This window comes from Arvicanthis niloticus, chromosome 20 (genome assembly GCF_011762505.2).
Source record: "Arvicanthis niloticus isolate mArvNil1 chromosome 20, mArvNil1.pat.X, whole genome shotgun sequence".
Classification (NCBI taxonomy): domain Eukaryota; kingdom Metazoa; phylum Chordata; class Mammalia; order Rodentia; family Muridae; genus Arvicanthis; species Arvicanthis niloticus.
Genome location: NC_047677.1, coordinates 48,855,799 through 48,867,932, shown reverse-complemented (window position 1 = coordinate 48,867,932; position 12,134 = coordinate 48,855,799). Strand labels below are relative to the sequence as shown.

General features: G+C 45.7%; 2 protein-coding genes across 14 annotated transcripts in view; one reads left to right on the top strand and one right to left on the bottom strand.

Moving 5' to 3' along the window:
* The first annotated feature begins 3,338 nt into the window (after positions 1 to 3,338).
* On the top strand, positions 3,339 to 7,348 carry LOC117724267 (H-2 class II histocompatibility antigen, E-U alpha chain). The gene is made up of 4 exons (XM_034523965.2): positions 3,339 to 3,431; positions 5,652 to 5,895; positions 6,382 to 6,663; positions 7,191 to 7,348. The coding sequence occupies exons 1-4, from the start codon at positions 3,339 to 3,341 to the stop codon at positions 7,346 to 7,348; spliced, it is 777 nt and encodes a 258-aa protein (XP_034379856.2).
* Positions 7,162 to 12,134, bottom strand: part of LOC117724704 (testis-expressed basic protein 1-like) — a 39,511-nt gene continuing 34,538 nt past the window's right edge. For 6 of the 13 annotated variants that reach the window (XM_076916700.1, XM_076916696.1, XM_076916695.1 and 3 more), the window contains 4 exons: positions 12,086 to 12,115; positions 10,055 to 10,077; positions 9,544 to 9,564; positions 8,522 to 8,947 (listed from right to left, as the gene is read on the bottom strand). In XM_076916700.1, the coding sequence (XP_076772815.1) occupies positions 8,751 to 8,947; positions 9,544 to 9,564; positions 10,055 to 10,077; positions 12,086 to 12,115 (271 nt within the window). In that variant the 3' untranslated portion in view covers positions 8,522 to 8,750. The other 7 variants (XR_013105314.1, XR_013105310.1, XR_013105309.1 and 4 more) reach the window with 6 other exon arrangements.

Genomic DNA, 12,134 nt, shown 5'->3' with positions numbered 1-12,134 from the left:
CTTCCCTGGTGTGAGATGAAGCCCTAAATGTAATCCTAATATTCAAATAAATTAAATGAAAAGAAAAAGAAACAAAGAAGAGACAGAAAGAAAAGCACTTTCCACATTCATTGTTTGGAACAACTAATATTGTCAAAATGTTATTCTGTTACAGGGAATTTAGTGGTTCAGTGTCATCTCCATCAAAATAACAATGACATTCTTCACAGAGCTACAGAAATCAATTCTAAAATTTACACAGAAAAATGAAAGACCTCAATAGTCATGGCAATCTGGGGCAGAAGAGCAGATGGGGATATAACACTGAGCATCAGGGTTCCAGGGAGAGGGAGACCGGCAGCTAAAAGGGAAGCTGGGGTCTGCAGAACTCAGGCCAAACAAACTTAGAATGTACTGAAGCCCCAGAATTGATCTGTGTCCAGTGTGGATGCACTTGTAAGCCCAGGACTGTGGGAGAGTGAGGACCGATGACAGGCAAGGGATATGGAGATAGATGATAGTTATGTTCACATACATTCGGCAATTCTTAAATGATTGCCATTTGCCTCTGAGACCCAGTTCTCCTACTCTGAAGTTCCTGAACACACAGTTTTGAGTGTGGACACAAGCTTTGTGGTTTGGGTGGCAGAGAGTACAATGGACCTGTGTCATGTCATGAGGAAGCTGTCACAGGCTTGGACATTGGGCAGCAGGCATTGGTGACATCCTAAGCAGATGATGTTCCCTCTTGTCCTGTGGGCTCAGTTGGAACTATGACATCATCAGTGGGACTTCCCAGAGGCCTCTGACCACTTTAGGTTAAAAGTCTACCCTGCCCAGTGCTCTGCCAGCCTTAAGCTATACTTCTTGTAACATATTCTATTCTGTTTTCTGGAGGAACCATGACAGTGGCTCACCACATTTAATGTCACCAAGGACACTTCATTCAGGTGGCTTCAGAAATCCCCTCATACACACAGGAAGCTAGACTTTGGGAGAACAGAAAACCATGAAAGGCGTCCTAATAGAGGACCCTTACCCCATCACAGAGAAGGAGAACTGAAAGTCCTTCTCTGAAATCTAGCTTAATAATCTCATAAACAGAACCAATCAACAGACAGGAACTAGGCAGGATCATAAGTTGCTGGGTAGCACTGTGTATTTGGAAGTACTTTAAACTTACCATGCACTTGCCAAGAACATGGCAATACAGAAGCTAGCAAAAGATAGATGCAAAAAGTGTGTTAGCAGGATTTGACTCTGAAGGAGGAGGTCAGCCTGAACCACAGAATTGTAGCATCAACCTCTTGACCCTGGATTATCCAGTTAGTGATCTGGAGGGTTGATATCAGATGCCTTACTTAGCCCCTGGCATGATCAGACAGACGATCAGCAGTCAAGGGGATGCTGCCCTCCTGGTCTGTGAGGGTCTTTGTACAGCTACATAGGACCTCAAAACAACCACTACTATGTTGAAGATTCACCAACAACTAATTCAACCCCAGATGGGCAACCTCACTGCTTGCTGGCTTTTCTTTGGCTTTTAGTCCTTTCTGTTTGTAAGTAAATATTTTTCTGTGTATTATACAGTGTTTGCAGAAACAAGAGGTGTAAAACCTCCTAATTTTCAGGAAACTCTATGGATAATCTCAACATACACTTTTGGCTCAAAACTTTAATCTTTATAAGACAGGAGGAGAGCTTCCCCAGGCAGTTGACCCAGGCTACAGGGTGGTAAGGCCCTCCTTGAACATCAATTTACTGTTCCCAGGGGAATAAGCTGTGCCCAAGCTATTCTTTAGTAGTGACCTCCGTATCTAAACTCAGCTTTACCCTTGGGTCACAATGTTGTTGGGGGCCGACTTTTAGCAGAAAGCGGCTATCAGCTTTGCAGCCATCTTGAGCCATATACCCTGGCATGTGACTTGGATTACAATAGCCTACAACAGCTGAGCACACTCCGATAATCTTGGTTTAGATACCTTGGGTGTGTGAGATTAAAGGTGAGTGAGATTAAAGGTGTGTGAGATTAAAGGTGTGTGACTTAAGTGTGTAATTTAGAGATAAGATTTAGAGACAAGACCTAAGGGCATGATTAAAGGTGTAACTTAGAGGCATGGCTTAGAAGTAAGACATATAAAAGGCAGAGACAGAACAGATCAAAACATCAGACACAGCAGAGAATCAGACATTAGGGAGACACTTTTAGGAGACACTTCAGGGAGTACAACTTAGAGTAGGAATTAGGCATTAGGTAGCAGGCACTTGGAAGAGAACTTGGAAGAAGTAACTTGGAACTTGGAGGGACTAGGAGCTAGGGACTAGGCACTAGGAACTCAAGACTTAGGACTTAGACTGAAGAATAAACGGGATTGAATTACACTCTGTCTGGTCTGCATTCTTCAAGTCCGTCCTCACTCTTGCTCTTGCTGAACCCCGACCCGTGGACTGGAGCAGCAGCTTGGGCCGGGATACAGTGGCTGCCCAAACGTGGGTCAGCCTGGGCCTCAACATTTTGCTTGGGCTGCGACATTTTTTGGCCGCCCCAACGTGGGGCTAGTGTGGACCCCAACACAATGTGGCTAGAGAGCCTCTCCAGGCTATGAAATAGAGGAGGAGCCCGTACAGCCCATAGTTTCTAATGATCACTGCCCATTTTCCAGAGGTAGAATCCCACCTCTCTCTGGTCTTTGTAGCTTTGGGACTCCGTTTATCTCCCAGTGTCCTCAGAACACAGCAGTTGCCAGTAGTCCTGGAATCTTGGGCTGAACTGACCATGTTGGGAACCAGCCCACTGGGAACAGAGATACATCCAGCAGTAAGGAGATCTCTGAGTGACATTCTGTTACCAGAAGCTGGGCATTCTCCATAGCCCGATTGTTCAGTTTCTCGTTAGATAATTTAGTGTCTCTTGAAAGCAGTCTTCCCAGCCCTCGCACTCAGAGGTACAATCCCCATTTTTTGTAATAGTGATTTTTAATTTATTCTAGCTTCACTAATGTGTTTCAGATATGACTTTGATCGGGACAGAAAAGAGTGTATTTTATCAACATTCCCAGACTCTTGGATTTTTTTTTTGTTGTTTGCCTAAGGACTTTGTTTTTGTTTTTTGAATAAGTAGAGAAATTTCTTCTTAAAGAAAATTATTTCTTGTAATGTTAAGTAGAAACTCTGATACTATATAGTGAGCTGCATAGGACCTAGTTGCAAGAAACCTTTCCTACCAACAGATGTGTCAGCCTGAAACATTTTTCTGATGTTTGAAAGTTGAGTGCTTTGGATTTTAAACCATTTTAGTTCTTGTTAATTCTGCCTCAGTCTGTGAACTCTTCTGACCCCACCAAACACCCAAGAAGAAAATGGCCACAATTGGAGTCCTGGTGTTAAGATTTTTCTTCGTGGTTGTCCTGATGAGCTCCCAGGTAAGTGCAAAGAAAACCAAAATCAGGATGGTAGACTGTATGAGAAATAAATGTGGGCATAGAGAATACAGTCTTTGAACTGAAAAATGAGAATGGCAGGCACCCTGTAAGTCTAAATCTGAAGGTTATGAGGCAGTTATGGTTCAGGGAAAATTCTTCCTACTGAAGTGAAATGATCAGACTTGGTTGAGCAAGACAAATCAAGGCACATGCTGCTAAGAACCTCTGTCTCTCCAGAGGTCAGACTTTTGGGGCTATGGAAAAGTAGCTTTCAATAGGCACCAACAAGGTACATCCCTGGGTTTTGTTTTGTTTTCTTTCTGGAACATTGGGAAAATTAAGAGTTGGAAACCTCACAGAATTTTGTTAAGATCAAGTGAGATAATGTACGAGAAGCCCTCAGTGCTGTTCTTGTGTGAGCATACTGTTCACATCAGTTCTGTTGTATTCAACCACAGACACTGTATTTAAGATCACTAGAAAGAAAGGTCATCATCCCACATCAAATCTATGAGTGAGAGAGAGAGAGAGAGAAAGAGAGAGAGAGAGAGAGAGAGAGAGAGAGAGAGAGAGAGAGCAGGCACACTGATATGAAGTGCACTTAGTTGACTGACTCTTGGGGCAGTGGTAGCCATGCTGGCCCTTTCATGTGACATGGCAAATGCTACAGGATCTGTGGTCACCACTACTAAGTTCTAGTTACCAGAGAGTAGAGACACAAGTGAAGATTGTCATTATCTCCAGAGCAAATATTTTGTGCTGGTGTAAACAACTGTTGTGACAAAGGGCTCTGCATCCTGAGCAACCCTGTAGACACAAAAGGAACGAAAGGAAGTGATGCAGGTAGAGAGGAAACGAGAAGAGTGGAAAGCCAGATCCAGCCACAGAAGAGCAAGTCTGGGCTTCTACTGCTCAAGAAGGTCTCAGACAGGCAGATGCTCTTCCTGTGCAGCAGAGCTGGAGGGAAGAAGAATGTAGAATATACATTTGTGCATAAAGACAGCCACTAAAATTGGTCACCGTATTCCTAAAGAGAAGCCCTTGTCACCTCATCTTCCTTGCTGTTGGTTATCCTCCCTGTTAATCATTACAGGCTATGTCCCACAAAAGCAGTCCTAAGCTAAGTAGTGGTTAAATAAAGGTCCAGTTTCAAGGGAACCCAGCCAAGCGCCATCTCACAGAGGGAGTCTTGGGATCAGTATAAGTGATCCAGAGCATTGCAAGGTCTCCATGTCTATCTCCTGCATGGCTCAGGCACCACTTATGTTTCTCAGGGTTACTGGTTAAAGTAGTTTCTGACCACAAAATGTCAGCAGAGTTTGTTAGGTATGGTGAGGTAGTGAAAGTTCTTGTCTCAAACCTATCCTGGTAAAATGGAACTCAGCAGAGCTATAATGGGAAACTCCCATGGTAAGTAGTCAGTGATCTATCTGCTCAGGTCACAGGGTGAGCAAAGGGATCAGGTGTCACAATTGTACTTGGTTCCCGAGTTCCAAACTGATCCTTTCAAACAACACTTCTCTACTCAGAGAGTACAGTGTCAGGATAAAAAGAAGCTCCTGTGTGCAGACCCAAGTGATTTAATTCCCACACAACAGGGAGCCTGGGATTTTTTTTCTTATGCACCATGGCCAGATTTCTAAAGTCATGATATCAGTAAATACCCACTCAAATCTGTTTTCTGAATCAACCTGCCTCTCCAAGGCCCAAGGGACAGTGTAGGAGTGGAAGCAGAAAGACCCTAAGAGCCAGAGGATGGGGAGGGCTGTGAGATACTGTCCTCCAGACATGACACAGCTGCTGCACACATGAGTGAACTTACAGTGGCTGCAGATATATTCACAATACCTTCATAGGACAGTTAAACAGTGGATGGATGGTGGAGGGGCTCTTGAGAGACCATTTATAGTTGATGGCTGCTGATAGAAAGTGTGTGTTTTGGGGAAGGGTGGCCACTGGTTGGTGGCTCATGCTGGAGTGCATGACCTCATACCATGCACAGGTGGACAACAGTCGGCTTGGTGTTAACAAAGAAGGCTGCGTTAAAGGCTATGTCTTGCAGCCCCATGCATTCATCCTCTAACACAGCCCCCTTCTGTCTCACTGGCTTGCTTTGCTCAGTATGGATGTCCATCCCCCAGACCCTGTCTCTTCCCTAACTCCCAGTCACCATTCATCCCCGCCCACCCAAATGCATGTGTGTTCTTCCTCTTCCATCTCCCTTCCTAACCCCTTCCTTTCTTTTCAGAGGAACACACCATCATCCAGGCAGAGTTCTATCTTTCCCCAGACGAAAGTGGAGAGTATATGTTTGACTTTGATGGTGACGAGATATTCCATGTAGATATTGGAAAGTCAGAGACCATCTGGAGACTTGAAGAATTTTCAAAGTTTGCCAGCTTTGAGGCTCAGGGTGCGCTGGCTAATATAGCTGTGGACAGAGCTAACCTGGACATCATGAAAAATCGTTCCAAAAACACTCCAGATGCCAATGGTACCTGCATCTCCTCCACATCCCCCCCCCCAGCCAGATGTGGGAACTGAGCTTTAAAATAGATACTTTGACAATTTCTATAGGGGTGTGAGGAAGTCTTGCATGCCCTTCTAAGACCCCAGTTTGCTCAGCATAGCAAATCCAATTATCAGGCTGCAGGCCCAGGGATTTTAGAAGTTTGTTTCTTTTTTTTTTCCCTGTTGATGTAGTCTTGGTTTATTCATCCATTACTATTTATGAATTCACTACCTCAAGTCTACACAGGGGGAGTGAGGAACTGGGCTGGGGGTGTGGGTGGAACTGGCTTGGTGGATACCTCGTACCTCAATACTGGCTCCAAAATGTCAGATCTGGGAATAGGGTAACACAACTGACTATCCAGAGCACAGCTTTAAAGTCATGAGGTAGCATTGCACCACAGGCCAGCATGGGAAGAGCAGAAGAGGCTGAGGGAATGAAAGCTAATGTATGCCATGCTCCCCACAGTGGCCCCAGAGGTGACTGTTCTCTCCAGAAGCCCAGTGAACCTGGGAGAGCCCAACATCCTCATCTGTTTCGTGGACAAGTTCTCCCCTCCAGTGGTCAATGTCACCTGGCTCCGGAATGGACAGCCTGTCACCAAAGGCATATCAGAGACAGTGTTTCTCCCGAGAGAAGACCACCTCTTCCGAAAGTTCCATTATCTGACCTTCCTGCCCTCCAGGGAAGATTACTATGACTGTGAGGTGGATCACTGGGGTTTGGAGGAGCCTCTGCGGAAGCATTGGGGTAGGGTGCATTCATTTTTTCACTTCTAAGCGTCCTGCTTTAGTGCTGGATTCGGGACAATTAGCATTCACACTGTAGGGCTGGGAACACAGCTCAGTGTTAGAGCAATTGCCTCATAGGTGTGTGGCTTCAAGTTCAATTACCAGCATCACTAACAGAGTTCAGTGTTTCATAACACTGACTACAATGTATATACATTCGTCCTCTCATAAAGCACATTCATTCACTTTTGAAAAAAAAAATGCATGTGGGTGTTTTGCCTGTGTGTATGTCTGTGCACCATGAAAGTGCCCAGTGCCCTCAGAGGTCAAAAATGGATGTCAGATGTCCTGAAACTGGAGCCATTAGCAATTGTAAGCTGCCATATGGATGCTGGAAATGAAACCAAGGTTCTTTGCATGAACACACAGTGTTGTTAACCAATGAGTCGCCTCTCCAGCCCCAGCACACACTCTCTTTCTTACATTGGCCGCTGACTGTATTTCTTACAACAGCAACTGACATCTCCTCTGCTTTATTTTCCCCAGAGTTTGAAGAGAAAACCCTTCTCCCAGAAACTAAAGAGAATGTTGTGTGTGCCCTCGGGTTGTTTGTGGGTCTGGTAGGCATCGTTGTCGGGATTATCCTCATCATGGAGGGTATTAAAAAACGCAGTGCTGCAGAACGCCACCAAGGAGGCCTGTGAGCTGCCTGGAGGTGAGTTAGATGTGCTCAGAGACTGACAGATGTGTGATGTCTGAGAGAGGAAAGCAGGGGTGTGGTGCCTTTAAAAGATGGGTGTGGGTAGTAGTGTCTCTTAATTCCTTTGTTGGAAAAGGTGAGCTTTGGCATCAGATGCTACCCAAACCTTCAGGATTCGTGGTCCCTTCTTTGGGTGTTCCTGGACCACTTGTGAATCTTAGAAATTTTCTTCAGCTCCCAAAACTGTTGACTCACAGAACACTGCATCCTTGTGGCATGGGGGAAGTTACTCTCAAGGTTCAGGGATGTGGCACTTCCATGTAGTGAAGCAGCAGCTATAGCTCCAGAGTTTGAAGCTTTTGGAGACAGGTTCTTGGATCTGTGGCATGAATTGTAAATCTCCTGAGTCCATGACTAGTATCAATCCTTCAGTCTGAACGATGCTTCTAAAGGGATCTTGGCAGAGGCAAGGCATGTTGATCTTTATGCAAAATGAGGTTTGGGGTTCATGTTGGAAACTCAGATCAACATTTAAGGACTTTTTTAGAGCCACATGACCAAGACAGACAAGGACAGAAGCTGAGGGGCTCTCAATCCTTATCATAAACTCCCTGGTAATTCTGTGTGTCCCACCACAGGTGATGCCTTCAGTAAAAGCTCATGTGTGCACAGGGGCTCCCTGTGTACAGGGGCTCAGTGCGCACAGGGGCTCCATGTGCACAGGGGCTAAGTGCGCACAGGGGCTCAGTATATACAGGGGCTCCGAGCGCACAGGGGCTCCGTGCGCACAGGGGCTCAGTGTATACAGGGGCTCCGTGCTTACAGGGGCTCCGTGCTTACAGGGGCTCAATGTGTACAGGAGCTCCGTGCGCACAGGGGCTCCGTACCTCCTGCCTGTCAGAGTCATTTAGAAGGCAGCCCAAAGGAGGTGAGACTTCATATGACCAGAGGACCCTCCACTTACAAAAAAAAAATAAAATAAAAAATAAAAAGAGGAATTCTATGAACTACTGAGGTTCTGAATGCATTTACTTCATGTTCTGCTGGACGTAGGTGAGGAGATGCTCACTGGGAGCTTGGAAAGTGGTCTGAGGGCAGGATCAGGTGTTACTGTTCTTTTGTAGGCCTTCAATTCCCCTGCAGCAATATCCTTGAAGCAGACACCAGGAGCCTTAGGTTTTGAAAAAGATGTGACTTTTAGCATCATATGCCTCAATTTTGTGAGTAGACCTGTCCAGTGCAGAAAGTGTGAGGACCCTGTAATCTGTCTGAGAATAGTTAAGGAACTATGATATTGCTGCCATAGGAGGCAGCGCTAAAGAACGAAATGCAGAAGAGACGTCATCAGTGGGGATTATCCAAGAGAACCCACCTTCCAATAGCTTTTCTTTAGAAAATTATCTTTTTTATTTTTGTATTTTTTTGTTTATTTGCTTATGTCTGTGAAGAGCGTGCCATGTATCCGGGTGCCCTGGGCGGCCTGCTAGAGTTGCAGCTCCCAGGTGCTGGGAACTGAACTCAAGGCTTGGGAAGAGCAGCGAGTGTTCTTGAGCACCGCTTTCTTTCCATTCCTCTCTCAGAGAGGAAGGCCGCACAGCTGTGCCTACAGAGAAGAGAACCTTGTCTCGCTCAGTAAGATTCACACCCTCAGATTATCCATGTCAGTTCTGCCCAAGTTTAACAAAACCTGACAGGAGTTTTTGTTCGAAGTGAAAACCGTCAACTAGCCAGAGCAGAGCACAGAGACCGCAGACACCAAGTTATGACAGACACTACGAGTGGGTCTCAGCCTCCCTAATGCTGTGACCCTTTAATACAGTTCCTCGTGTGGTGATCCCACCCCCAACCATAACATTTTTATAATTTCACTCTGTGACTATTAGGAGTTGCAATGTAAGTATTTCTTGGAGATAGAGGTTTGCCAAAGGGGTCTCAACCCACAGGCTGAGACTTGCTGGACTACATGCTGGCGGGCTGACCACCAGAGTGTTTTTCCACAGTAACTGAATCAGAGACAAGATACTGTGTTTTACTCCAAAAGGAAAATAGACTAGAAGGACCCAACACTGAAACAAGAGCGAACCATTGAAGGCAAAATGACTCAGATAGAAGAATATGCAGTTCAAGAGGATCTGGGAACAGAAACGCCAGGCTGCTAATCACAGAAGGAGGGGAGGCAAGAGAGTCATGCAAACTTACTGAGTTTCCAGGAGCTGTCAACTGAAAGAGATAAAAGCAAAGGAAAGGCATCAGAGGCTGTTGGCTTCTCCTTCCTTCTCAAGCCCCAGGCTCTGCACTGGGTGGGATCCTCACTCTATCCGAGCCCACCGGGTTAAATGTCGGACAGTGGCTTTCTTGTGCACGTAGACTCAGTTATTTGGCACACCAGGCCATGCCCCCTATCTTCATCTTAATCATTTTTTTCAGTTATGATTTAAAGTGGGAGATCTTTAGGCCAAATTTCAAGAGCTTGGCTTAACTTCAAGCCCCTATCTCAGAAAATACTGAAAGTCGAGGGATGGGAGAGACATGGTCAGGGGAGGCAGACGGATACAAAGATTTAAACTTATACTAGCGAATGCAGAGGGAAAGGGATGGAAAATTATTTGCCACTGAGTTCAGTGTTTGGATGCTTAAAGTACCAGTGTAAGTGGAGGTCAAGGATGCCACCCATACCAGAGGAAGCCTGAGAGAGAACACCCAGACTTACCCCCAAGCCTTTCAGTGTGAATCCTTAAAAGGAAAAAGGAAACAAATTAGTTTTAAAATAAATTATGTACCAGGGTCCCGTTAAAACCCCCTTTGTAAGGCCAGAGAGGGGATTTAGTGAGGGATTCTATCCCCAAGCACGCGTTATCCTCTTGTTAGCTGGTCTGAACCTTATGTGAACAACTCAGGTACCCAGGGCATCTTTATGGTCTGTGGGGTCAGTTATAGGAGTAATGGCCATTCTTTTCTTCACAAAATGAAATTAAAAAAGAAAAAAAAAAGATTCTTAACCAAGCCAGAGCACCCTTACTTTCAGGAGACTGACAGGTTCCTATCACAAGCTGCTTCTTCACAGCGTGTTCTTTCAATTTCCTTCATTTTACATACCTCTGTGTTCTACCACACAGCACGGGAAGTTCATTTGCAATCATGTCTCTAAACGTTGGCTACAGTTTCTATTTTTGACAATCTCTGGGGTTTAATGAGAATTCTCAAGCTGGCTTGGGAAGAACTTGCGGAAGAAGAAATATTCTAGGTACTTTAAGGTATTAGCAGAAAGAAAATGGTTTTTATTTATTTTTAAAGATAAACAACTATGTGTGTATGTATGTGTATGTATGTGTGTGTATGTGTATGTATGTATTGTATGTATGTATGTATGTATGTATGCATGTATGTGTGTATATGCACGTGTGCTTGGGCCTTGTAAAACATTTGCACCATGTAGGTTTTGGGGATTGAACTTGGATTGGCAGTCTCAGTGGCAAGCTTTTTTATCCATGTAGTCAACTTGGTTCTTTATTCTCTTTCACTAGGTTCTGGAAGGTTCCCATTGCTTGTTTGCTTTACTTCAAAACTGTTTGAATTGTCTTTAAGACCCGCCCCCCTCTCTCTTTGTGGTAAGCTCATGTTATGAGGCTTACATTAGGTCCCACAACTGTACTCAGGGGTAATTATTTGGCTGCAGTTTCCTATTCACTTTGCAGGGATTAATAATGGCTCCTTTATAGGACTTAAACAAGACCATGCAACTAAAACATGTTAGTTCTTACAGGAGGGGGAGGGGTGCATATCTGAGGCCAGGTGAGGAGAGTTTCCTGCACAGGAGGAGCTAGATGACACAGGCAAAGGGAGTGGGGGTGAGGGAGTGGGGAGTGTGGGGATGGGGAAGGCAGGGGGTTGGGATCACACATCTTGGGTGTGTGTTCCCAGGTAGAAGTGGGCAGGGCATACACAGAGATCAAGAAGGAAGGAAAACAGAAAATCAAGCAGAACTCACAGCTAGGCATCAATGCCGGCTGACAAGCCTACACCGATTACAAGGATTACAAGGCTGACAACCTGTGGGACAGAGAGTGGGCTCAGCACTTACATCTCTCTCTCACTGTTTTATCTGCACAGGTGAAGGGAGGTGACCCAGGCCAGGGGACGGGGTGGAGTGGGGGATGGGAGAGGGATCACACTTCTGTCTGGGCACCGGGTAGAAGTGGGCAGGGCTGGCTCAGAGAACAAAACGAAATAGAAAATCAAGCAGAACTCACAGCTAGGCATCAATACCGGTTGACAAGCGCCACACTGATTACAAGGATTACAAGGCTGACAACCTGTGGGACAGAGAGTGGGCTCAGCACTTACATCTCTCTCTCACTGTTTTATCTGCACAGGTGAAGGGAGGTGACCCAGGCCAGGGGAAGGGGTGGAGTGGGGGATGGGAGCGGGATCACACTTCTCCTGGCTGGGCACCAGGTAGAAGTGGGCAGGGCTGGCTCAGAGAACAAAACGAAATAGAAAATCAAGCAGAACTCACAGCTAGGCTCCAGAGATAGCCTTGACAAGCGGTGAGTCAGAGACTGGGTTAGCACTTACCTCTTTCCACCGTTTTGCTGGCAGAGGCAGAGGCGGAGCCAGACGACACAGGCGTGGGGTGGGGTAGGGGGTCACACATCTTGTGTGTCTGCACACAGTGTAGAAATGGGCAGGACGGGCTCAGAGAATAACAAAGGGAAACAGGAGAAAATCAAGGAGAACTCACAGCTTGGCTTGAGTGACAGCTGTCGAAAACCTGTGAGACAGAGAATTGG